The sequence below is a fragment of the Myotis lucifugus genome, unplaced genomic scaffold, assembly GCF_000147115.1.
Source record: "Myotis lucifugus unplaced genomic scaffold, Myoluc2.0 scaffold_328, whole genome shotgun sequence".
NCBI classification, from domain to species: Eukaryota; Metazoa; Chordata; class Mammalia; order Chiroptera; family Vespertilionidae; genus Myotis; species Myotis lucifugus.
The window spans coordinates 349,557-375,348 of record NW_005871376.1 but is presented as its reverse complement, the minus strand read 5'-3'; the positions used below and the strand labels follow the sequence as shown (position 1 = coordinate 375,348).

The following is a 25,792-nucleotide window of genomic DNA, read 5'->3' as shown; positions in this document are numbered from 1 at the left end:
GTTATTAGGCAACGTTGCTTATGGTAAAAGTTGCACAATTACCTGGCAGGAAGCTATAGCTTAGGGCTTCTCTGAGTGCAGTGACTCATAAGGGATGTCTGGAAACTATGCCAAGAAAGTTTTACAAGAGATATTGTTGCTTGTGATACATGGGAATTCTAAGCCAGGGTGGCTCCCTAATGTACCCTATGTGGATATTGTTTCCTTGTACCTAAACTTTGACTTGGAGGGGATGAATGAAAGGGAGGTGAGGCAGCAAACCTCTGGTGTATGCACTCCTGTGAGGACAATGCCAGTGAAAAGGGTTGCCTGGTGCTGCCCTTCCTGGACAGTCTCCTTCTAAGTAGATGGAGGGCAAGTAAGGTTTGTGGTAGTTTTATGAACCTGAATATTTTGCTGGATCTAAAAAGATCCCCTGGGAGTGTTAAACATATATAAATGGAAACTGGAGTTTTCAAAGTCATCACTAAAATGTCAATCATCTTTTTGTTCATGACTTTTAAGGCCTTTAAGCAAATCATGCCCTGATTCTATTTTAGGTAAAAATGTTCATCTTAATGAATTATATTTTGATGTGGTTGTCATGTTAAGGAAATTCTCCAGTAAGGTCTCCACAGTCATAGAGAAAGAATAGCACATGAAGTGATAGCTGGAAAATGCCTGTAGTTTAAAGAGAAAGAGAATGTTTTCTTCTTCCTTGGCCTTGGATTTCAAAAAGTCAAGCTGTGATTGGAGATGTGCATTGGTAGAGAAGGCCAGAGGTTGTAAACAGCAGCCCTCGAGAACTGTGAGCTCCTTATTTTCTTCCAAGATTCTGTGAAAATGAGACAGAGTCTACAGGGCCAAGAGAATAAAGCTATAGCAAGTGACTCAGATTACCTAGTTGGTAATTATTTCTGTTTATTTTCTTCTTGGAATTTCCAAGCTTTTAGAAAAGACATGTTTAAGTAATCAGAGCCTAGTTTTGGCAAGGCTTTGGGGAAAAAAGTGGAGGGTAATGGGTCCAGATTTGGGGCAGTGCTGTACATGGGTGGAGGAATGACTGGAGAGAGATCCCTAAAGGAATGTGTAAACCAGGGGGCCACATTTGGGGTTATAATGCTTTCCATCCCTGAATATGAACATTTTTTTTATTGCTGATATAGGATGATCAGGATTTGAGGACTATAAGTTTAGAAACTTTCATAGCATTCTGTATTGCCATGACAACAGTTAAGGTCATTTCACAACATATGCTGATTCTATTATGGCATCCAAGTTAACAAGAGCCATGCCTTATGCATCTTTGTATCTCCTTACAATTACATCCTTATATTCTGCTTTATATTTGTAAACTATAAATTTTGGTATTTCAAAAGTATACCCAGAATTGGCTATAAAGTCTGTTGGGGAAAAAAAAACAATCAAACAAGAAACACACACACCCCATTTATCTGTGGCCAGTGATTGACTTTTTCTCCTGAAAATCCCTGTAGCCAAAGTTTTCTGTTGCCAACATCAATAAGGAATTCCTTTGTAAGAGTCCTAAGGTTACATATAGGCAGGGATTTAAATTACTTATTAATTCACACTCCACAATACCATTTTTACATCAATAAAATGACTTTGAACCCTAAGTTTCAAAAGAATTCCTTAGCCCACTTCCAAAAGAATGCCAAATCTAGAGAGTGAAGGCAAGAAATACAGTGTCTTAACCCATTTTATATAATACAGGAGGTAACAAATCAAATTAAGCAACAAGAAATTCATGCTATATTGACACATGAACAAAACAGGTTATAAAATATTACCATTTTTACTTTCTTGAAGTATATTAATATATATATATATAAAAGGCTAGTATGCAAAGTGTCCCCATGGGAATTCAACCAAGAGACTGATCGCTACGACATGCAATGACCACCAGGGGTTGGCGCGGAGCAAAGGAAGGCCCTGGCTGGCAGCTGGAAGGCCCCGATTGCCGGCCAGGCCTAGGGAACCGACCCATGCATGAATTTCGTGCACCGGACCTCTAGTATGTATATAAATACAACATTTTTATTTTCTGACGGGTTAAGTTGAAGATATCTATATTTTTCTTTGACTTCGTTTAGGTGTATTTTCTAGATGAATATGTAATCTCTGTATAGTAACACTGATTATTAGCTTACATTTATTATTGAAATTTGTTGAAGTTTCACAATGTGAATATGCCATCAGAGAGCTAAGTGTTCAACACAGCATCATGGTCAAAGAATAGAGTCTGGAACCTGAGTGCCTGGATTTGAACCTTGGCTCTGCACTAGCCTTGATTTCCTCAAGCATAAAATGGGCATAATTATTATACCTACCTACATTATAAGGTTGCTATGAGGATTAAAATAATTCATATATGTAAAATGCTTTGAATAATGTTTGGCACACAGTGGTACTACAGAAGTTAACCAATAAAATTACCTTATTTAATCCTCACAGAAAGCCTATGAAGTAGGTACAATTACTATCTTCATTAAAAAGCTGAAGAAGTTGGCTTACTTGCCCAAAGTTGCAAGCTACTAAGTGGCAGAACTGAAACACAAACCTGTTGATGCTCTTAACATTATTTTTTAATTAAGTATTTAATGGAGACTCAAAGTGGTCAAATATATAATTCCCAAAGGTTAAATTAGCTTACTTTACACAAGGACTTCATTTTCATGACAAATGTTAAGATCCATCCCATAAACAATCTATCTATATATATAAAAGCCTAAGTGACCAGCTGACCAGCCGGTAACTATGGGAGCAGAAACATGGGACAGACTGATGAATCTCAGAGGGAAGGGGGGAAAGGGGAGGGCAGGAAGAGATTAACCAAATATCTTATATGCATACTAGAGGCCCAGTGCATGGATTCGTGCACCGGTGGGGTCCCTCAGCCTATCCTGTGCCCTCTCGCAATCCAGGACCCCTCGGGGGATGTCGGACTGCTGGTTTCGTCCTGATCCTCGAAGGCCAGGACAAGGGACCCAACCAGAGCATGAATCTGTGCACCAGGCCTCTAGTTATTTCTATAATGAAGGAAAAAAGCACATCAAACATAAGACCACACTGATACAAGTTCTAACTCAGCGGTTCTCAACCTGTGGGACACGACCCCTTTGGGGGTCGAATGACCCTTTCACAGGGGTCGCCTAAGACCATCAGAAAGCACATATATAATTACATATTGTTTTTGTGATTAATCACTATGCTTTAATTATGTTCAATTTGTAACCATGAAAATACATCCTGCATATCAGATATTTACATTACGATTCATAACAGTAGCAAAATTACAGTTATGAAGTAGCAACGAAAATAATTTTATGGTTGGGTGTCACCACAACATGAGGAACTGTATTAAAGGGTCGCGGCATTAGGAAGGTTGAGAACCACTGTTCTAACTAGTATCAGTAATACAACATTAACAAAACAAAATTTTCAACAATATTCTTTAAAAATAATTTTGAAGGTTATCACTATTTGCAAAAAATCACAACCTGGTCTAGCCATTGGTTATATATTTGTTTTAATTTTATTTGTTTTTACTATTTTTAAAAAGGTAATACATTTACATGGCTTAAAATTTAAAAGCTACAAAAGGATACACAGTGCCTCTTACCCCTTTTCTTCAGGCAACCAGTATAACTAGTTTCCTGGTGTCTTTACAAAGCTAATTTATGTATACATATGCAGATATGTGCATTTGTTCTCATTTTACATTACCCTTTTGTTTTTTTACATAAATGGCAGCATATACACACTATTTTGCATTGCTTTTCGTACTTGACATATTTTGGAGATCACGTCACACCTTTGCATGAAGAGCTTTGTAATTATTTTTTTTAATGTGTACATAGTATTTCACTTTATGAATATACCACAAACTAACAACACCAATCTCTTGCTACTATAAGTAATGCTATTATAAACAATGATAAATAATATTTATTTTTTAAAATATTTTATTGATTTCAGAGAGGAAGGGAGAGCGAGAGATAGAGAAACATCAATGATGAGAAAGAATCACTGATTGGCTGCCTCATGCACACCCCCATTTGAGTTTGAGCCCACAACCCGGGCATGTGCCTTGACCAGGAATTGAACCCTGACCTTGGTTCATAGGTCTATGCTCAACCACTGAGCAACACTGGCTGAGCAATATATTTTCTTTTTAAATCAACCTAACACAACAATACTATTTCATTAGCAAAATTATAGGAATTTCTGAAACCTATTAGTAAGCTGGTCAACTACATATCAAACAATGGTTCATAAAAAAAGAAATTAATTTACATTAGAAATTTGAACCCAGGACTAAGAGATGGAATCATATAAGCACTGGGTTTCTTACTTTCCAAAAATATAAAATAATGTTTTTGCAAAGATAAATACAGGGTGGGGAAAAAGTAGGTTTACAGTTGTTTGTATGGAAAATAATCCAATAATTAACAATACAAGAATAAACTGTTTCGCCCTGATCGGTTTGGTTCAGTGGATAGAGCGTCAGCCTGCGGACTGAAGGGTCCCAGATTCGATTCCGGTCAAGGGCATGTACCTTGGTTGCAGGCACATCCCCTTGTGCAGGAGGCAGCTGATCGATGTTTCTCTCTCATCGATGTTTCTAACTCTCTGTCCCTCTCCCTTCCTCTCTGTAAAAAAATCAATAAAATATATTTTTTAAAAAATAAACTGTTTCATGCACAAACAACTGTAAACCTACTTTTGCCATACCCTGCATGTCAAAAATTAACTTATACATTTCTTTGCTACTCAATTTTATCTCTAGATTTTAAAGCAATACAAAAAAAAATCCTCTTCAATATAAAGCAATATAAGAATTGATATTAAAAAAAGAAAAGCCACCCTAGCTGGTTTGGCTCAGTAGATAGAACGTCAGCCTGTGGACTAAAGGGTCCCAGGTTCGATTCTGGTCAAGGGCATTTAAAAAAAAAGTCTCCACCTGCCCCCTTTAGAAATATTAACAAGATTGCAGCTGTACAATCTGGAACTAAGCATCACTTACTAGTAATTATAAGGTGGTGTTTCTAAAAGTCACGATGGCTCTTTAAGAGAGATCGACTTATCAGTAAAAACACCCATGCAAAGCACTACACATGCTCTTTCTTTACATAGAAATAAAATTTAAAATTGTACTTGAATTTGTGTGCTTGTTCCAAGATTTATTTACATTTCAGATGCAGTATTAGAATGAAACAGATGGAGCATCCTGGTAGATAAAAGAAAAAGAAACAAACCTGGTTTAACTAAATTAAAGTATGTAAGAAGTAAATAAAAACTAAGAAATTCTGTGCAAAATGAGGTGCTTACAACATTTCCTGAACATCTTGTTCCACCTTCTAAAAATAGTTTGAATCAATTACACTAGTCAAAAAAAAAGAAAAAAAAGAACTCTGAGAAAAGAGAGGAAGAACTGATAAAATGTTACTAAAAAAACCTGAGCCTCAATTCAGAATCGAGGCATCCAGAGACAGCTTTCTTTATTACTTCTCTAATGTTAAATACTGAGCATTACAGGGCCTTTGTTAACTGCTTGATTCACACGTTATTTAATTTTCCTAGGTAAAGCAAATTGGCTTTGAAAAACAATGCAAAATATTTCCAATTTTCAACTATCTGGTGAAGTGGTTCTCAAATGACAAGCAGTAGTAACCTTCCAAGTCTCGGGAGTGGGCCTTCTTAACCAGCAGCATGAAACAGAATTACCTGTGTGCTTTACAAAGCCTTTTAAATGCTTGGGCCCCCAACTGGGTAATTTTAAAGTTACCAGTTAAAAACATATATTGTAATAGTAGTGCATGGTTGTGATGAAAGGTAATTCAAACAGTGCAAGTCCTCCTGACCTAACTCCCCATAGGTAATCACTATTACCAATTTCTTCTGCACATTATATATTTAATTGAGAAAGGAGATCACATTATACATGTTCTGCAAATGGTTTCTGTCACTTAACACTTGGAGTGGGGGAAACGAGTTAAGTCGGCTCTTTCAACGGCTGCCTCATATTTCATTTTTTAGATGTATTATCACTTACTTCAGCAGGCCCTTATTGACATTATCTCTTTTTTGTTGTTATTACAATGAACATCCATATAAATCCATATCTTATTGTCTTTTTGAGGATGGAACAAAACCAAAAGACAGAGCCATCTTATATTTTGGCGGGAAATTCACCCCACACCGGAGTGTTAACAATATACCTGAACATCTCTCCATATCTAGAGCCACCTTGATCTTTCAACGGCTGCCTCATATTTCATTTTTTAGATGTATTATCACTTACTTCAGCAGACCCTTATTGACATTATCTCTTTTTTGTTGTTATTACAATGAACATCCATATAAATCCATATCTTATTGTCTTTTTGAGTAGACAGTGTGGTAGATATAATTCTAAAATGGCCTGCAATGACCTACACCTTTGTATAATCTGTGCCCCTGTGAGTGGGTGGACCCTGTGAGTATGTTGAAACTCCCATGATGACATTTCCTTACATAGGCCTGGCCTAGTCAGGCTGGCCTTTGAAAAGCAGAGGGTTTCCTTCAGCTGACTAATCACAGAAGAGGAAGGCAGAGAGATGCACTCGGGCAGCCTGGAAGAAAGCACATAGCACTGTGGAGCCACATGCCAGGACTGCACAGTCTCTGGAAGCTGAGGGCAGTCCCTGGCCCAAAAGCTAGTAGGAAAATGGGAACCTTAATCCTACAGTCACAGCAATTGTGATTAGTGAGCTTGGAAAAAGACCCCAAGCTCCAGATGAAAACTGCAGCCCTGGCAACACCTTGATTTTGGTTCACTGAGACCCTGAGCAGAGAATTCAGCCATACTGTGCCTGGACTCCTCACCTACAGTAACTCTGAGGTAATAAGTGTGTGGTCTTAAACAGCTACATTTGGGGTAATTTGTTATGCAGCATTAAGAAAACAATATAATCTGCATGATAAATTCGTAGAAGTCAAACTGCTGGGTCAAAATCTTTATAGATATTCAAAAATTGCTCTTTGAATACATCAATTTAAACAAAACTCACCACAGATCCAATGTCTGTTTGTTTGTTTTTAAATATATTTTATTGATATTTTACAGAGAGGAAGGGAGAGGGATAAAGAGTTATGATGATCAGCTGCCTCCTACTGGGGATGTGCCCGCAACCAAGGTACATGCCCTTGACCGGAATCGAACCTGGGACCTTTCAGTCCGCAGGCCGACGCTCTATCCACTGAGCCAAACTAGTTAGGCAGATCCAATGTTTTTAACTCCCTGATTATCTACTGATTTATAGTGCTTATTCCAATGAGTCCCAAGGGATGGAGTGATCTGTACTGTATCTCACCCATCTGTAGCTGACTTTTCTGTCAGAGGGATTTTTTTAAAGTGTTCATACTCTAACGTTTCTTATAAGAACTATCTTTCCTCTTCGGTTCTACTAGAACTGCCATTACAACTAGCAGCAACTCCAATATAGGAAGTTGTCGGCAACCAAAGTTAAGATGAGCATATGGGACACTACCAAACTGTAATTCATCTATAAGTAAAGATATTTTTATGGGGGGTGGAAAGGTGAATAAACTCTTGAGTCTCAGAAAATAAATTTAAAAGTTTTTTTCAGTGTTGAATATTCTTTTGGGAATAAAGCTTTCAATATTTTATAACATGTTCCCCCAAAATAGTAATCTGCAGAAAAATATGAATAGGACACAAAGTGAAATCCATAATCAAATTATCAATTATATGAACACCAAAGTAATATTATATGTTCAGGAATACTTAGGGAGAGGTAGATTTTAGAGCTAGACAGGACCCAAGAGATTTAATTTACCTTCATTGTTTTTATAGAAAACATGCTAATATTTTAGAAATAAAAAAAGTGTAATATTGTTTTGTTTTTTAAAATTTCATTATTTTTGTTTCACTGTATAAACTGATATATAACTTCTTTGGAGGGCTATTTAAAGTATTTATCAAAAGTCTTTAAAATGCTCATGCCCTCTGTCCTGGCCGGGTGGCTCGCAGTTAGTGCCGGAAGCCAGTCCATCCTTGCTGCTTGACACAGTCGCTGCAGGAAAGAAACATCTGCACAGCATATGTTTCAAGGGACCTGGCATATATAGCATACTGTTCTTAATATGTTTGCTCCCTTTAGCACCATGTGTTTTAACCAAGGTCACCTCTCCGAGAAAGGTTGTTTCCCCAGGTGGGGATCTTTCCCTGAGGTTAGGGAGGGGATACAACCCCTTAATTAAGTGCCAGGCGGGTAGTTAAGCTACATAATCTTTACTCCCTGGAATGGAGATAAGAAACGCCCTAACCTTTGTAATAGAAATTGACAGGATTAAAATCAGCTGGTATAAATACGGATGTAACAAGACATTAAACATCAGATCCTCATCAGATCCTCATCAGTTCCTAACCAGAACTCCGACCAGAACTTTGGCTGGAGATCCTGGCTAGAGGTCCTGACTAGGCTGCTGATCAACTGAAGGCTGTCTTCGTGTCATTCCTTCTTCGCCGACTCCGTCCACACCTTTGGGGACCCCTGCACCCGCTGGGATTGGACCCCAGCAAGTTAGTTAGAATGTCATACCGTGCACCAAAAAAGTTGGGAGTTCAATCTCCAGTTGATGCAGAAGGCAACCATTGATGTTTCTCTCTCACACTGATGTTTCTCTCTCTCTCTCTTTCTTCCCTTCCTCTCTCTCTAAAATAAATAGAAACAAACACATTACTGGGTGCGGATTTAAAAAATAAAAATAAAGCCCTAGCTGGTTTTGCTCAGTGGATAGAGCATCAGCCTGCAGACCAAAGGGTCCTGGGTTCGATTCTGGTCAAAGGCATGTCCCTTGATGCAGGCTCCTCCCGGGCCTGGGCCCTGGTCAGGGCTCGTGCAGGAGGCAACCAATCAATGTGTTTCTCTCACATCAATGTTCCTCTTTCCCTCTCTCTTCCACTCTCCCTAAAAATCAATAGAAAAATATCCGGAGAAAACCAAGATGGCGGCATAGGTAAACACCGGAGATTGCTGCTTAGCACAACCACTTCAAGAATACAACTAAAAGATGGAACTGACATCATCCAGAACCACAGGAAAGCTGGTTGATTGGAAATTCTACAACTAGAAGGAAAGAGAAAAGCATACTGTGACTCAGAGGAGGTGCGGTGCGGAAGTAAAGTACAGAGGTATGGAGGCACACGCGGAGAGAGATGGCGGCTGAGGACATGGTTGTCTTTTTCAATTGGTAGGGAGTCTCAAGCTCTGAGCTCAAGTTCCGGGCGAGTCTCTGGGGACCCAGACTCATACTGGAGAAACTGGACTGTCTGACACCGGTCGGAACTCGAGGGCAGCTTTCTCTCGGAGGTGCTTGCAGCAATTGCCGGGACACTGAGAAGCGGGGCCTCTAAGGGCAGCCATAGCTGCTTGCTCCGCCCTGTTGATCCCCTGGGACCCCCGCCCCGCCCAAGCTGTGCGCCGCCTTTTGCATATGAAAGGCCTGGCCCTTTGCAATCTGAAAATTACCTAACAAACTTGCAGCTGGCCCAAGGCCCCAGGGCAACTTGCATTGCTTCACAGCTGAGCTCCTGCTGGGTAGCCTCAGGCAGAGGCTAGATTAGCACCTCCTTAGAGATCCAGGAGCCAGTGTACCCAGTGGTCAGAGTGGGACCATCCAGATTGCAGCTCCTCGGATCCATAAAGGACACACTCAGGGGGCAGACTCAGTGAGCACCAAAGCCCCACTGAAGCAAGTCTTGCCCAGGAGGGGTGTCTCCAGCACAGAAGTTCTACCACTGTAGACACAGCTGATTCTCACAGCCAACTGGCCTGGAGGTCAATTCCTCCCAGTGATACCTACAACAATCAACGCTTAACTACAACAAGACTGTGCACAAAGCCCACAGGGGGTGCACCAAGAGTGTCCACCTCAGGTAATTGGGGAGGCTGAGCAACTGGGCCCTATAGGAAACCTAGCACAGAAAGCCACTCTATCAACACAGGGAAGCATAAAAAATGCGGAGACAAAGAAACAGGACACAAATGACAGAAATGGAGGAAAGCAAACTACTGGATATAGAGTTCAAAACCATGGTTATAAGGTTTTTCAAGAACTTTCTAGAAACCGCTGATAAATTTAGTAAGACCCTCAAAAAGTCTGGTGAGACCACCGATAAATGGAGACCCTCAAGAAATCTAGTGAGACCCTTGAGGTTATGAAAAAGGACCAACTAGAAATTAAGCATACACTGACTGAAATAAAGGATATTATGCAGAGTTCCAACAGCAGACTAGAGGATCGCAAGAATCAAGTCAAAGATTTGAAATATGAAGAAGCAAAAAACACCCAACCGGAAAAGCAAAATGAAAAAAGAATCCAAAAATGCGAAGATAGGAGCCTCTGGGACAGCTTCAAGAGTACCAACATCCGAATTATAGGGGTGCCAGAAGAAGAGAGAGAGCAAGATATTGAAAACCTATTTGAAGAAATAATGACAGAAAACTTCCCCTACCTGGTGAAAGAAATAGACTTCCAAGTCCAGGAAGCGCAGAGAACCCCAAACAAAAGGAATCCAAAGAGGACCACACCAAGACACATCATAATTAAAATGCCAAGAGCAAAAGACAAAGAGAGACTCTTAAAAGCAGCAAGAAAAAGACAGTCAGTTACCTACAAGGGAGTACCCATACGACTGTCAGCTGATTTCTCAACAGAAACCTTGCAGGCCAGAAGGAAGTGGCAAGAAATATTCAAAGTGATGAATGCCAAGAACCTACAACCAAGATTACTTTATCCAGCAAAGCTATCATTCAGAATTGAAGGACAGATAAAGAGCTTCACAGACAAGGAAAAGCTAAAGGAGTTCATCACCACCAAACCAGTATTATATGAAATGCTGAAAGGTATCCTTTAAGAAGAGGAAGAAGAAGAAAAAGGTAAAGATACAAATTATGAGCAACAAATACACATCTATCAACAAGTGAATCTAAAAATCAAGTGAATAAATAATCTGATGAACAGAATAAACTGGTGATTATAATAGAATCAGGGGCATAGAAAGGGAGTGGACTGACTATTCTTGGGGGGGAAAGGGGTGTGGGGGATGTGGGGAGAGACTGGACAAAAATTGTGCACCTATGGATGAGGACAGTGGGGGGGGGTGAGGGCGGAGAGTGGGGTGGGAACCGGGTGGAGGGGAGCTATGGGGGAAAAAAGAGGAACAACTGTAATAATCTGAACAATAAAGATTTAATTTAAAAAAGAAAAAAGAAAAATGTCCCCGGGTGAGGATTAACAATCAATAAAATAACAAAACATAACAAAATCAAATAACAAAATAAAAAAATAAATAAAATGTTCATGCCCTCTGACTTAGTAATTATCTTCTGAGATTTTGTCCTAAAGGTACAAATCATAAATGATCATTCTATTCAACAAATTAATTCAACCAACATTTAGTAAGCATCTCCTATGAGTTATTAGATATTGTTTCTCAGAAAACAACAGTGAACACAGCATGTCACTGCCATCATGAAGCTTAAATTCCGGTGAGAGATAAAGACAATAAACAAGTAAATATGTTAAAAAACATATAAAATTTATATATAAAATACATAAAAATTTCAGCTGTTGGTAGATGAAAAAAAAAAAAAAGCAGTGTGTGAGAGTAAAATGATGAGAGTTAAACTTAGGAAAACCAACCAGGGAAGAAAATCTCTGAAGAGAAGTCATGAATGAAGTAAGGGTGTAGGTCTGAAAAGCAGAGAGGTATCTGGGGGAAACAAGAAACAATAAGTGCAAATGCCCTGGGGCAAGTTTTCTCAAACATTCCCCAACAGAGTCACCATCACACTGAATGTTAGTTAAGAGCCAATTGTGAGTAAGTAGATTCTGGTAAAAAAATTGGTGAGGTTTTTGTTTGTAATCAGCTAGCAATGTTTATTGACTTTCAAAAAAAATTCTGTCTTTAATAAGAAACTTTTTTTATACTAGTAGTATTATTATAATATTATTTATAGTTGGAAACAACCTACATGTTCTATAGTTGTTACTAAATTGGCTAAATACATGATAATACATTCATAAAATGAAATACTTTAAAAACAATAAAATAACATTTTAAAGTCACATTAAAATATTTAATGATATGGAAAAATGCTATTACATAAAGTGAAAAGAGAAATTTATTAAACAGTCTATATGAGCAAAATTTATTTTTAAAATATTTTCAACTATTTCTTGATAGGTCTTTATATATACAGAAAAGAATAGAAGACTACATCCTAAATATTGAGAGAGTAGTGATTATCTTTCATTGGTATGACTATGGACAATTTTTATCTTTTTTGGACTTTTCTATGTTTTCCAAATATATCAAATGTAATACTTTATAAAAATAGGGGGCTAAACCCAAAAGTTATTTTCAAAATAAATGTGTTAAAAGGTGGAATTTTGGTTTTTACCAGGAAACAAAACAAAACAGGAAACACTTGAGCTCCATTAGCTTCTTTTTTCTTTACAGCTGATTCATTTTAGGACTAGCTAAAGGGTAACTACAAAAGTTCTGGAGAAGCGATTATACTTACATTCCTGTTTGAAGGTGAAATATTCGGTAAGATGCCTGCATTCATGATTTCCCCGAAGCAGAAACAGTGTTTTGGGATGATTAATCTTTAAACTCCATAAAAACAGTACACACTACAAGACAAATACAAGCATAAAATTTTTATTTGTGACCATGACAATGCACAAAGATAACTTACATAAATTCAAATGACTTGTAATGGCATATCTTATTACTATTCCCAAGTTGAAACATGAAACCTTCAGCTTGTGAATGTAATATGCCATTGCCCTAGAATTTGACAGAGCATAGAGAATAGCCTTCATAGAAATCTCTCAATTTCTGTTTCCATGTTCTTTACAAGTATCTAGAACTCTGTGACAAAGCAACCCACACATATATAATATATAACTTACTCCTAAAACCTGTATTTTATTTAATGGAGAAATACTAGAGACATTTCCACTAAAATGAGGAACAAGGTGACCTAGCTGGTTTGTCTCAGTGGATAGAGCCTCGTCCTGAGAAATTGAAAGATTCGATTCCCATCAAGAGCATGTACTTTGGTTGCAGGCTCAATCCCCCACCTGGTTCTGGGCATGTGCTGGAAGCAACCAATCAATGTGTTTCTCTCCCATCAATGTTTCTGTGTGTCTCTCCCCTTCTCTTTCACTTTCTCTAAAAATCAATGGAAAAATATTCTCAGGTAAGGATTAACAACAACCAAAAAAACCCCACAATAATAATAAATAAAATAAACAACCACTGGTACAATAAAATAAATAAATAAAATCAGGAACAAGGCAAAGATAACCACTATCTCCGCTATTATTCAACACTATACTTAGAGGTATTAGTCAATGGAATTAGATAAAAGCAATCAATTAGGGGCTTAAAAATGGGTAAAGAAAAAAAAAACTACCTCTATTTGCAGATAACATAATATGATAATATACTTGAAAAACTCCAGAAAAATCAATGATAAAACTCAAATAATACAAATCAGTAACAGGGCAGAATATAAAATTAACATATAAAGTCAATAACCTTCATATACACAAAATAAGTAGAACACAATGGTAGAGAAAACTCCATTTACAATAGCAGTAAGGAAGATTAAACACATAGGAATAAATTTATGTACAAATTTCATACCAAGAAAACTTTATAAATCTCATACCAGGAAAAATTTAAAACCTTCCCAAGAGACACAAAGTAGATATAAACAAAGAGACATTCCCTATTCTTGGATAGGATGATTCAACATTAAAAGATTGCAGTTCTTCCTCATTTAACTTATAATATCATTGCAATTCCAATAAAAATATCAACAAGCTATTCTATGAAGTTTTAATTTTAGCTGATACTAAAATTTACATGAAGAAAAAAACATACAACCGTCAGGAAACACCTAGAAAAAAAAACACTGAAAGAGAAATTATGAGGGGGACTAGCCTTACTGAATATTAAAACAGACTATAATGTTTCTAAAATTAAAGCAATGGTACTAGCATATATAAAAATATACCAGTGGAATAAAATAGTCCAGAAATTAATCTGAGTACATATAAATTTGGTGTATAGTAAGGGTGGCATCCTAAATTACTAAAATAATGATGTACTTAATGTCTCTGGGATAATTGGTCACATTTCAAAAAAAGCATTAGATCCCTATCTATAATAATAAAAGGGTAATATGCTAATTAGACCAGATGTTTTCCAGACATCATTCTGGATGTCCTTCCTGACGAACCTGAGCCCGGGGGGGGGGGGGGGGGGACAGCCTGGGTCCCGGGTACCTGTGGGTGGCCCGAGGGAAGCTAGCCCCATCCCAGGTGCCTGCTGATGGCTGGAGGAGGGAAGCCCGGGTCCTGGGTGCCGGAGGGAAGCCAGTGCCAGCAGTCGGGGGAAGGAAGGCCTACTCTTGCACGAATTTTTGTGCGTCAGGCTTCTAGTCTTATATAATAAATAACTAATGGAAATGGGATTTAATTGTATCAAAATGAAACCATACAAATTCTAGAAGAAATTTGTGGGTGAGTTCTTCTTTAGCTTTAGTGTGGGGAAAAATTTTGTAACTAACTAGTAAAAATCTGAAGGGGTGGGGGAAAGATGGGTAAATTTGACCACTTTTTAAAAATTGCATGGTAAAAAACAATTTGGCAAAAACTGACAAAACTTAACTTTTGATAACTTCTAGGAGTCTACTCTGAAAATACACCTCCAACAATAAGAAAATACATATTCACAAGGTTGCAGCATGGTTTGTAATAGCAAAATACTGGAAACAATGTAAATAGTCATACACAGGAGAGAAGTTGAGCAGATTATGATACAGTCACACAATGAAGTACTATGAAGCTATTAAAAAAAAGAGTGAGAAAGATATATATATATATATATATATAATTGATTTTTTAGAGAGGAAGAGAGAGGGACAGAGAGTCAGAAACATCGATGAGAGAGAAACATCCATCAGCTGCCTCCTGCACACCTCCCACTGGGGATGTGCCCGCAACCAAGGCACATGCCCTTGACTGGAATCGAACCTGGGACCCTTTAGTCCACAGGCCGACGCTCTATCCACTGAGCCAAACCAGTTAGGGAGAGAAAGATCTCTTTAAACTGATTTGGAGTGATTTCCAAGATATAATGTTGAGTGAAAAAAGCACAAAAGCTACTGTTAATGTAATAAAGAAGGGGATATAAGAAGTACACATGTCGCTGAAACCGGTTTGGCTCAGTGGATAGAGCGTCGGCCTGCGGACTGAAAGGTCCCAGGTTCGATTCCGGTCAAGGGCATGTACCTTGGTTGCGGGCATATCCCCAGTGGGAGATGTGCAGGAGGCAGCTGATCGATGTTTCTCTCTCATCGATGTTTCTAACTCTCTATCTCTCTCCCTTCCTCTCTGTAAAAAATCAATAAAATATATTAAAAAAAAAAAAAAGAAGTACACATGTGCATAAGAAATACAGGAAGCATAAATCAAAAACTAAAGAGATCGGCCCTAGCTGGTTTGGCTCAGTGGATAGAGTGTCGACCTGCGGATTGAAGAGTCCCGGGTTCGACTTCGGTCAAGGGCACATGCCCGGGTTGCAGGCTTGATCCCCAGTAAGGGGGCGTACAGGAGGCAGCCAATCAATGATTCTCTTTCATCATTGATGTTTCTATCTCTTTCTCCTTCTCCCTTCCTCTCTGAAATAAATTAACAACAACTAACGAGATCGGTTACTTACAGGGAGCATAGAGGAAAAGGGTGGGAAGGAGGGGAACTGGGAATAGGTTAGGAAGGATCAGGAGGAAGTGACACTTCTCAAAGCATACCTTTCTGGACAGTTTTAAACTCCAGAACCCCAGTCCTGTAATGATTTACATATGCCTCCCAAAATAAGTAACTGAATCAACCAAAATGGAATATAAATAGTAACAAATGAACTTAACTGCATTATAAGTGAATAACAAAGCAACAAAGAAGAGGAGGGAGGAGGAGGAAGAGGGAACTAATTAAAGTAACTTTGGAAAACAGCATGTTGATTGCATACCACAAGGCTAAAGACACAAAGAAATATATACAAATACTGTAACTTTAGTTAGTTTTTCACAGTATGAGTTGGCTGCTATGTACCCATTTTATGGGTACACTGGAATCGAGTAGATAAATGACTATATTGAGAGCCAGGAAAGAGGGAAGACTAAAATGAACCTTGTGATGGATTGGAATCAGAGGTATCATATGGACTCACACTTTTTAAGATAACGAAATAAATAAAAATATGAATGTATGTGTATATATTTCCTAGCTCCTGCTGAGAGGGCCTAGGACCTCAAAAAGTATTATGTGTATTGATTTTGGGATTACAAGTAAATTTTAGCAAGGAGGTATATACACAAATACAGAATTCATGAATAATGAAGATTTATAGTATATACTAACCATGAAATATACATATTTCACACACAACCTCATAACACAAGCAACAATTGATAGGACTATGGTGAGAAACAGATAAATCAATAACTGTATTTGGAGATTTTGACAGAAACCCAAAAGTAACTCATAGTCCAAGCAGACAAAAAGAATCAAAGTTATAAAGAACAGTTCAACAAATAGAGAATGCATTCTTTTCAAGAACATATGGGATAGCCATAAAAATCTACCATGTTCTCCATCACAAAGGGAGTCTCAATAAATTCCAAAGAATGCATATTATTCATATCATGTTCTCTAATCTAATTACATTAGAATCATAAGATACCAACTTCAAAAAATCCTGCATGACTGGAAACAAAAATACATACTACACCTTCATTGTCTTAGAGCTACAAAGAATTCTTAAAATGTAAAACACTGAATGATAATAAAAACAATACATGTCAAAATCAGTGGGACTCAGATAAAACAGCACTTAATGGGAAGTGTACAGTGATAAGCACTTATTTCTTAAAAATCAATTATGTAAATATGCTTAGATATGCTTACCCTACCTCTGAAAGGTCTTAAAAGAAACTCTTAATAGTGACTGTAAGAGTGGGATGGTTAAAATATGAGATGTTCAATTTCACTAGAAAAATATTATTTGAAATAATGATAAGATCCTACTTTATACCCATCATTTTGGTTAATGTTAGAAAATGAGATAAAACCAAATTCTTGAAAAAGGGATGTGAGGAAATATGAACTCTTAGATGCTATCGGCAGGAGCATAGGCTCGTATAGCTATTCTGATGAGTGCTCTGGCAATAGTTAGTTCAAGTATAAAGCTATATACCCTTTCCCCTAGCTATCCCACTCTTGTTCATAAACCATAGAAAAACTAAAACATGAGACCATAAGGGGATTTATATCATAAGCAGTGTTCATTATAGAAAGAAACTGGAAGCAACGTAGGTGTCCACCATTAAGAATTGAGAACAAAAATGTCACAGCTATGTATAATGGAATACGATACAGCAGGCAGAAAGCAATGAAGTTGAGATATACAGCAACCTGGATAGATCTTTAAAACATAGTAAGTGAAAAACAAAACAGAAACAGAGCTCCAGCTATGGTTCTCAGTGTGGTCACATTCATCTCAAAGTGTGGTGCATCATCACGATGTGGGGACCTTGTTAGAGATTCTTAGGCTCTACCCCAGATCTAATGAACGAGAAATTCTGGAGTGGGTTCCAGCAAACTGCTTTTTAACAAGTCCTCCAGATATTTATGACACAGGTTAAATTCTGAGAGCCACATTTATGTAAAATTAAAACATTTCATCCATAAAAGACTTGTATGTTAAAAAAACTAATGTAAAAGCCAAAACCGGTTTGGCTCAGTGGATAGAGCGTCGGTCTGTGGACTGAAGGGTCCCAGGTTCGATTCCGGTCAAGGGCATGTACCTGGGTTGAGGGCACATCCCCAGTAAGGAGTGTGCAGGAGGCAGCTGATCGGTGTTTCTCTCTCATCGATGTTTCTAACTCTCTATCTCTCTCCCTTCCTCTCTGTAAAAAATCAATAAAATATATTTTTAAAAAATTAATGTATTATACGTATTCTGAGGCATATACCAAATACAACAGAAACATGTGTGCGAGGGAGAGAGAGTAAGAAAAATACAAGTCACAGAGAAGGAAAAAGACAAAAACCAGGGAGAGACTTTGCAAAGATGAGTAATAAATGTGCCATGACCTTAGGAGCTTGATTAATTCAATAGAAAATTTCCCACCTCCCAAGAAGAAAAGATTTCAAAATTCTTAATCCAAATGCTTCTCAAATGCCTAATTTAAGTCACCAATATCTTTTGCCCATTCTTAATGGTCTTTCTACACCCACTTATGGGCTCTTATAGTCAATTCATATGACATAGCAAACAGAGAAATTGTTTTAAAACATAAATATCACTCCCCTGATCAAAAGAAAAATTTCTCTAATGGCATCCTATCACATTCAGAATAAAACCCAAACTCCATGCTATGGCTGGCAAGGCCTGACATGACCTAAGTCCTGCCTCTCGCTCATACATGGCCTATATCTTCCCCATGGTCATTATTCTGTCCAGCCACAGCACCCTTGTTACTACTTGTGAACTGGCTTAAGCTTGCTCCTGCCTCTGAACATTTACACGTCTGTCCTCTGCCTAGAACAGTGATGGTGAATCTATGACATGAGTGTCAGAGGTGACACGTGAACTCATTTTTTTGGTTGATTTTTCTTTGTTAAATGGCATTTAAATATATAAAATAAATATCAAAAATATAAGTCTTTGTTTTACTATGGTTGCAAATATCAAAAAATTTCTATATGTGACACGGCACCAGAGTTAAGTTAGGGTTTTTCAAAATGCTGACACACCGAGCTCAAAAGGTTCGCCATCACTGCCCTAGAATGTACTTTCTACCCCACCTTCTTTGCATGGCTCATTCCCTCAAGTCAGACAAATTCCTGTTCAAACACTACCTTCTCAGATAGGCTTTCCCTGATCTCTATCTAAATGAGCTACTCCTGTCCCCCTGATCTGATTTTGATAGACACTACACAAAGCTATGATGTCACTCTCATTATAAAAACACAGTAAAAGACTTTGCTTTGCTTGCTCTTCACCATATTCTCAGAATTTAAGGCTTTAATTCTACATGGATACTACTTTTTTGGAAAGCAAACTTTTCCCAAATAGTGCAGGATGTTTTATATACCTGGACCCTGCTTATTAAATGCCAGTAGAACCTCTCAGTTATTGTGATAAAATATTAATTCATATGTCATTGTACATGATTATGAGTGCACCTGAAGTATGATTTCTCAAAAATGGAATTTTGGAATCAAAATATATATACATTTTATCTGAGACAGACATTGCAAAATAAACCTTATAAAACTTAAATAGAGAGAGACACCTATCCTATCTAATAAAAGAGAAACATGCAAATTGACCATAACCCCGACACCCTTCCCATTGGCTAATCAGCAGGATATGCAAATTAACTGCCTCTGGACAGGGGAGGCAGGCCGGCGGAGGGCGGCCTGTACTCCCCACATGGCGGTGGTGACAGCTGTGAGCGCGCCAAGCGGAGCCTGCAGGCTGAGCTGAAGTAGTGCCTGCAGGCCATCAGCGCCCAGGAGTGGCTGCACAAGATCCGCCTCCTGGCCCAGAAGGTGCAGGATCGCAGGAACAGCCACTGTGGCAGGCCAGACTGACATCCTGCTGGCCGCACCACGGGGGTTTGCGGATCTGCAAAGCCAAAGGTCTCTGGTGTGCACATCCCCCCACTGGCGTGCCAACATCCCCCAGCACACTGTCACCCTCCCATGCCTGCAACAGTTGCAAACCAAGGCGTGCACAAGTTCCCGCCGCTTCTCCACTGCACTTCCATCAACCCAGCATGCCTAACACCCCCACAGGATGTGCACACATCCCCTCTGATGCACTCACGTCCTTTGGAGAGTGTCTGGGTGTTCTGGCTGCTGAGGGTGGGCGCCTGTGAGATGACAGTGAGAGGGCGGAGTGGTGATGCCCTGTTTCCATGGAGGCCAGTGCAGCTACGAGATCACCTCTGGGGGGTTAATGCAGGTGCTGAGGCAGGAGCAGGTGCAGATAGACACACCTGGTGGGCACGGGCAGCCCTCGCTGAGGTGCCTTCGGTCAGCGTTCAAGATCAAGAACCCAGAGGCGGAGAGGAATTCCGTCCTCTCAGTGAAACAGTGGGATAGTTGGGGCGACTGTAGAGGAGGAATGTGCACTTTGGGTGCCAGCACCCATGAGCGAAGGCTGCCCTGACTGAGCCTTGCTTGCTTGGGGCCTAGCTCACTCCTGCCGGGCAGCGGGTGACAGGACGTGCTTTTCCGAATTAATGAGAGAAAACGTTGATTCTCCTGCTGCCCACGAAGGTGGAAAGTGAAGTGGGGAGACATGTGGGGAGTGAGCGAGGTTCCCTGTCTGGGGGTTCCAAATCTGCTGTTGGTTTCTTTCACCGCTGACTAGAGATATACAGGGTGTCCCCCCAAAATGTATACACACTTTGAATACCTACTAATTCCAATGGTTTTAAGCATAAGAAAGAAACAACAATGGAGCTGTTATCTGTTAAAAGTGTGGGCACAAACAGGTAGTTGGACATTCCCTGAGGGGTCTCAGATTGGAGAGGGTGAAGGCCAGACTGAGGGACCCCTTTCCCCCCCCCACCCCAGTGCACAAATTTCGTGCACTGGGCTACTAGTCCTATATAATAAAAGAGAAACATGCAAATTAACCATTCCTCCGCTACACTCAAGCCATGCCCACAAGCCACGCCCACAAGCCAATCATGAGCGAGTATGCAAACTAACCCAACTAAGATGGCGGCAGCCACAGAGCTGGAGCAAGCAGGAGGCTTGGGTTGCCCCAGTGATGGAGGAAGCCAAGCTTCCCGCCTGCCCTGGCCAGCCCTGATCTCTGCTCAAGGCTACAAAGTTTCAATTATAGAAGATAAATAAATCCCAGGAAAAAAAAAAAAGGAGAGGCTGGGAGCTTGGGTCGCCAGGGAGCATGGCCAGCCTGAAAACGGCCATCAGCCCCTCACCCAGGCTGGCCACACCCCCATGGGGTGAGGGTCCCCGCTGGGGGCTTGGCCAACATGCAAACAGCCATCAGCCCCTCACCAAGGCTGGCCAGGCACCCTAGTGGAGACCCCCCACCTGAAGGGGGTGTGGCCAGCCTGAAAACGGCCCTCAGCCCCTCACCCAGGCTGGCCAGGCACCCCAGCGGAACCCCCAACCTGATCCAGGACACCCTTCAGGGAAAACCAGCCGGCCCCCACCCGTGCACCAGGCCTCTATCCTATATAATAAAAGGGTAATATGCAAATTGACCCTAACAGCAGAACAACTAGGAATGACTGGTCACTATGAAACACACTGACCACCAGGTGGCAGACGCTCAATGCAGGAGCTTCCCCCTGGTGGTCAGTGCGCTCCCACAGGGGGAGCTCTGCTCAGCCACAAGCCAGGCTGACAGCTACCAGTACAGCGGTGGTGGCGGGAGCCTCTCCCACCTCAGCAGCGCTAAGGATGTCCGACTGCAGCTTAGGCCTGGCAAGTGGACATCCCCCGAGGGCTCCCGGGCTGCCAGAGGGATGTCTGATTGCCAGCTTAGGCCCGCTCCCCTGGGGAGCGAGCCTAAGCCAGCAGGTGGACATCCCCCAAGGGGTCCCAGACTGCAAGAGGGCACAGGCTGGGCTGAAAGACCCCCCAGAGTACACAAATTTTTGTGCACTGGGCCTCTCGTATATATATAAAAGCCTAATATGCACAGTGTCCCCTCGGGAGTTCAACTGACTGGGAGTTTGATCGCTATGACATGTGCTGACCACCAGGGGGCTGAAGGATGGAAGGCCTCGGCTGGCAGCGGGCAGCCGCTAGGGACCCTACCCATGCACGAATATCATGCACTGCGTCTCTAGTATAAATATATTTAGATGGTTTTTTTCTTTTTTGGTTGACTTCTGTTTTTGACAAAACTTGCATGCAATAGTCCAAGGAAAATTTATATTAAATCCATATAAAAACTTAGAAAGCACTTTTTCCCTTTTATACTTACCTTCCCCAACCAAGAACATTACATATCTTTTGATTTATTTGGGTCCCTATTTCTGAATCCTGAAAAAACCAACTCATCTTTTTGAAGTAATGAGATATATAAAAGCATAATTCATACCCACACTACTAACATACTTCTCGCCTCCAATCTCAAGTTTTATTTCCTTAAATTATACATCAGGATGCAATTGTATAATTATCTTGTACAATTCAATAACAAGGTCATGATTACCAGATGTGTTCAGACACTCAATTACTTCTTTATTTCTATGTGAACAGAATTTTTACTACACTTCAAGAATCATTTCTGTACGTCAACAACTGTTCATCAGTTGGTCATCTGATCACATTTACATCATTTGGACATCTGATATCATTTTCTCTTGGGGGGCTCCTGTGCATTTAGTATATCCTATGCTGATAGTGTTCCTCTTAATCCTTTCTTTTATTGCAAAATTAATTAGAGGAAATGAAAATTTAGCTTCCCTACCACAGAGAAAATACATTATAATAGGTACAAATGAAGAAGGAACAAGAAAGGGCTCAGAAATAGTGAGACTTCACTATTCTGTCCTATCAGTGACATTTGGATAAGTTCCTGGTGTCCTAATCAAAGCCCACATTGCTACAGGAAAGATCAATGCTTGCTCTGGGCATGAGAAAAATCATCATGCCATGATTCTCTCATATAGGCTCAAGGAAAGAAAAATTGTTAAGCATGGAAAGAGAAAAATAAAGTGGATCTCTGAAAACAATTTGGCAATATGTATCAAAAGTCTTAAAAATGCTCACATTCTTTCATCCAGTTATCCTATCTAATAAAAGACAAAAAGGGTAATTGACTGTACCTTCGCTACGCTTCCCATTGGCTAATCAGGGCAATATACAAATTAACCGCCAACAAAGATGGCGGTTAATTTGCATACGCAGGCTCCAAGCGGTGGAGCGAAGCCAAACATACCAGAAGCCGGCCGAGCAGTGAGGCCTCACGGCCCCGGGATCAGCGGAGCCGTGAAGCCTGACAGCTGGCGGGGGGGCGGGGTGGGGCTCTGGCCAAAGCCCAGCCAGAGCAAAGGCCTGGGTCCCGGGTGCCAGAGGAAAACTGGTGCCAGCAGCCAAGGGAAAGGAAGGCCTATTGCATGAATCTCTTCGTGCAACAGGCATCTAGTCCTATATAATAAAAGCCCAGTGACGTAACAACTATAACAACCACTCGACCAGTTGCCATAAGGTGCATTGACCACCTCTCGTTCCCCCCCCTCCTTCCCCCGCAGCCCACAGGCTACGATTGCTGGATGGCGAACAGGGAATCACGGGGAACTGGGGTGGGCGGCAGCGGGGCAGGACTGGGGACTGGCGAGTGGGCAGAAGATGGCCTGATCACAGGCTAGGCCTAGGGACCCTACCCACGCATGATTTCATGCACGAGGCCTCTAGTTTCATTTATAAGGATCTGATTTAAGGAAGTATCAGAAATACCATCAAAGATGTATTAAAAAAGATGTTAACTACAGCAGTGTGTAGAACAGAAATAATCAGAAAAACCTTGTGTCACTTACAGTACAAGTGATATAATAGCCAATTAACTATTGCTTGATCCATAAAGACTTTTAAATATCTCATGAAACAAGAAGTCTGGAGGTGGGATGTCCCAGGTTAGTGTACCAGCTCAACATCATCACCAAGAAACCATGCCCTCTCTACCTCTTTGATCTGTGATTCACAGCAGGTCTGCTTTTCCTCCATAGTCATAGCATCTCCTCACAGTCACAAAATAGCTGCTAAGTACACATTTGAAATGACATACTGGAATGAGGGATCCAAAGCATTTACCTTACAAGAATCTTTTCATCTGGAAAGAAAATGTTTCAAAATAAACACACACACATACACACACCACCACCACCAACAACAACCCCCCCCCAAAAAAAAACAACAAAAAACTAAACAAAGCAAACACCCTGCAGAGTTTCCTTTATATATTACTGAGCAAAACAGGATTACCCCTAGACCAATCCACTGGTAACAGGGAATGGACTGTTGTGACTAGTTCAAACCAACATGAATTCGTTCCCTGGCACTGGGATAAGGGCCTTCCCTTCCTGAAATCAAAGGTTCTCCCTGAACTCCCCATTTCATTTATCTGAACAAAATAGGAATTCTGACAGTAAGGAAAAGAAAAAGGCAGGCAATAAGCAGGACCTGCTACAAACCTAATTATCCAACAATAGAGGAATGGTAAAATTGAGTGTCTACTGTATTTCAGACATTATATAAGGTCCCAACATGAAGAATACTGCTGCCCTGCTCAGCTGGTGGCTCAGTGGTTGAGGTTGACCTATGAAACTGGAGGTCATGGTTCCATTCCCCGTTAGGGCACATGGCTAGGTTTTGGGCTCCATCACTAATAGGGGGTGTGCAGAAGGCAGCCAATCAATGATTCTCATCATTGATGTTTCTATCTCTCTTTCCCTCTCTCTTCTCTGAAATCAATAAAAATATTTTTTAAAAGAATACTGCTGACAATTAAATACATACTTTTATATTATACTGAAAGATCTATCCATAAGTATATATTTTCTATTATACTGTCAGCTCCTACAGACAGTATGAATCTTATTGTTTTATCCTTAGAGCCTGCCATAAAGTTGACACTCAAAATCACAGAGGGAAGAGGGTACAGGAAAAGATTAACCAAATAACTTATAGGCATATATGCATTGCCCATGAACACAGACAATAGATAGGGTGGTGAAGGCCTGGGGCAGGGCAGGAACCAGGTGGTGGGGAGCAAGGAGGGAAAAAGGGGGGGGATATCTATAATATATTCAAGAATAAAGATTAAAACATAAATAAGTAAATAAAGTTGGTACTTAAGAAACATTTGTTGATGAGTGAGGAAAACAATATGTAACAAGCCCTAGCCTGTTTGGCTCAGTGGATAGAGTGTCGGCCTTCAGACTGCAGGGTCCTAGGTTCGATTCTGGTCAAGGGCACATGTCAAGGTTGCGGGCTCAATTCCCAGTGGGGGTCATGCAGGAGGCAGCCAATCGGTGATTCTCATCATTGATGTTTCTCTCTCTCCCTCTCTCTTCCTCTCTGAAAGCAATAAAAATATTTTTAAAATTCTTTTTAAAAAAGCAAAAATATGTAATAAAATATTCTAAATATATTATCTATAATAATAAAAGTGTAATATGCAAATCAACAGAATGACCAAACAGCAGAACGACTGTCCAGACAACCTTCCGGATGGCCACACTATGACACCCACTGGTGCCATGCCAGCCAAGGCGGGTGTGATGTGATTGGTTGGGGGCCCAGCCATTGCCCCATGATCGCCCTGCAGAGGGAGGCCGAGGCCACCAGCTGGCGGGATGATTGATCAATCAGGCCCAGGCTACCCCGTGGTGGCACTGTGGCAGGTGGGCGGGGCCTCCCTCTGCAGGGGTGATCCATCATGGAGCAGTAGGGTGGGCAGGGCTACCTCTTTGGGGCGATTGATCACGGGGCTCCCGGACTGTGAGAGGGCACAGGCCAGGCTGAGGGACCCCCACCCCCAAGTCATGAATTTTAGCTCCACACCTCAAGTAGAAAATAAAAATCACAGTGGGTTTTTATATATGCTTTCCAGAATACAAAAAAGGACTAAAGCCTTATAAAGTAT

General features: G+C 40.4%; 1 protein-coding gene across 3 annotated transcripts in view; it reads right to left on the bottom strand.

Annotated features, from left to right (window-relative positions):
• PPP3CC (protein phosphatase 3 catalytic subunit gamma) overlaps positions 1-25,792 on the bottom strand; it is a 67,393-nt gene that overhangs the window by 38,718 nt on the left and 2,883 nt on the right. For all 3 annotated transcript variants that reach the window (XM_023764317.1, XM_023764319.1, XM_023764318.1), the window contains exon 3: positions 12,597-12,708. In XM_023764317.1, coding sequence (XP_023620085.1) covers positions 12,597-12,708 — 112 coding nt within the window. The remainder of the gene's footprint in view (positions 1-12,596; positions 12,709-25,792) is intronic.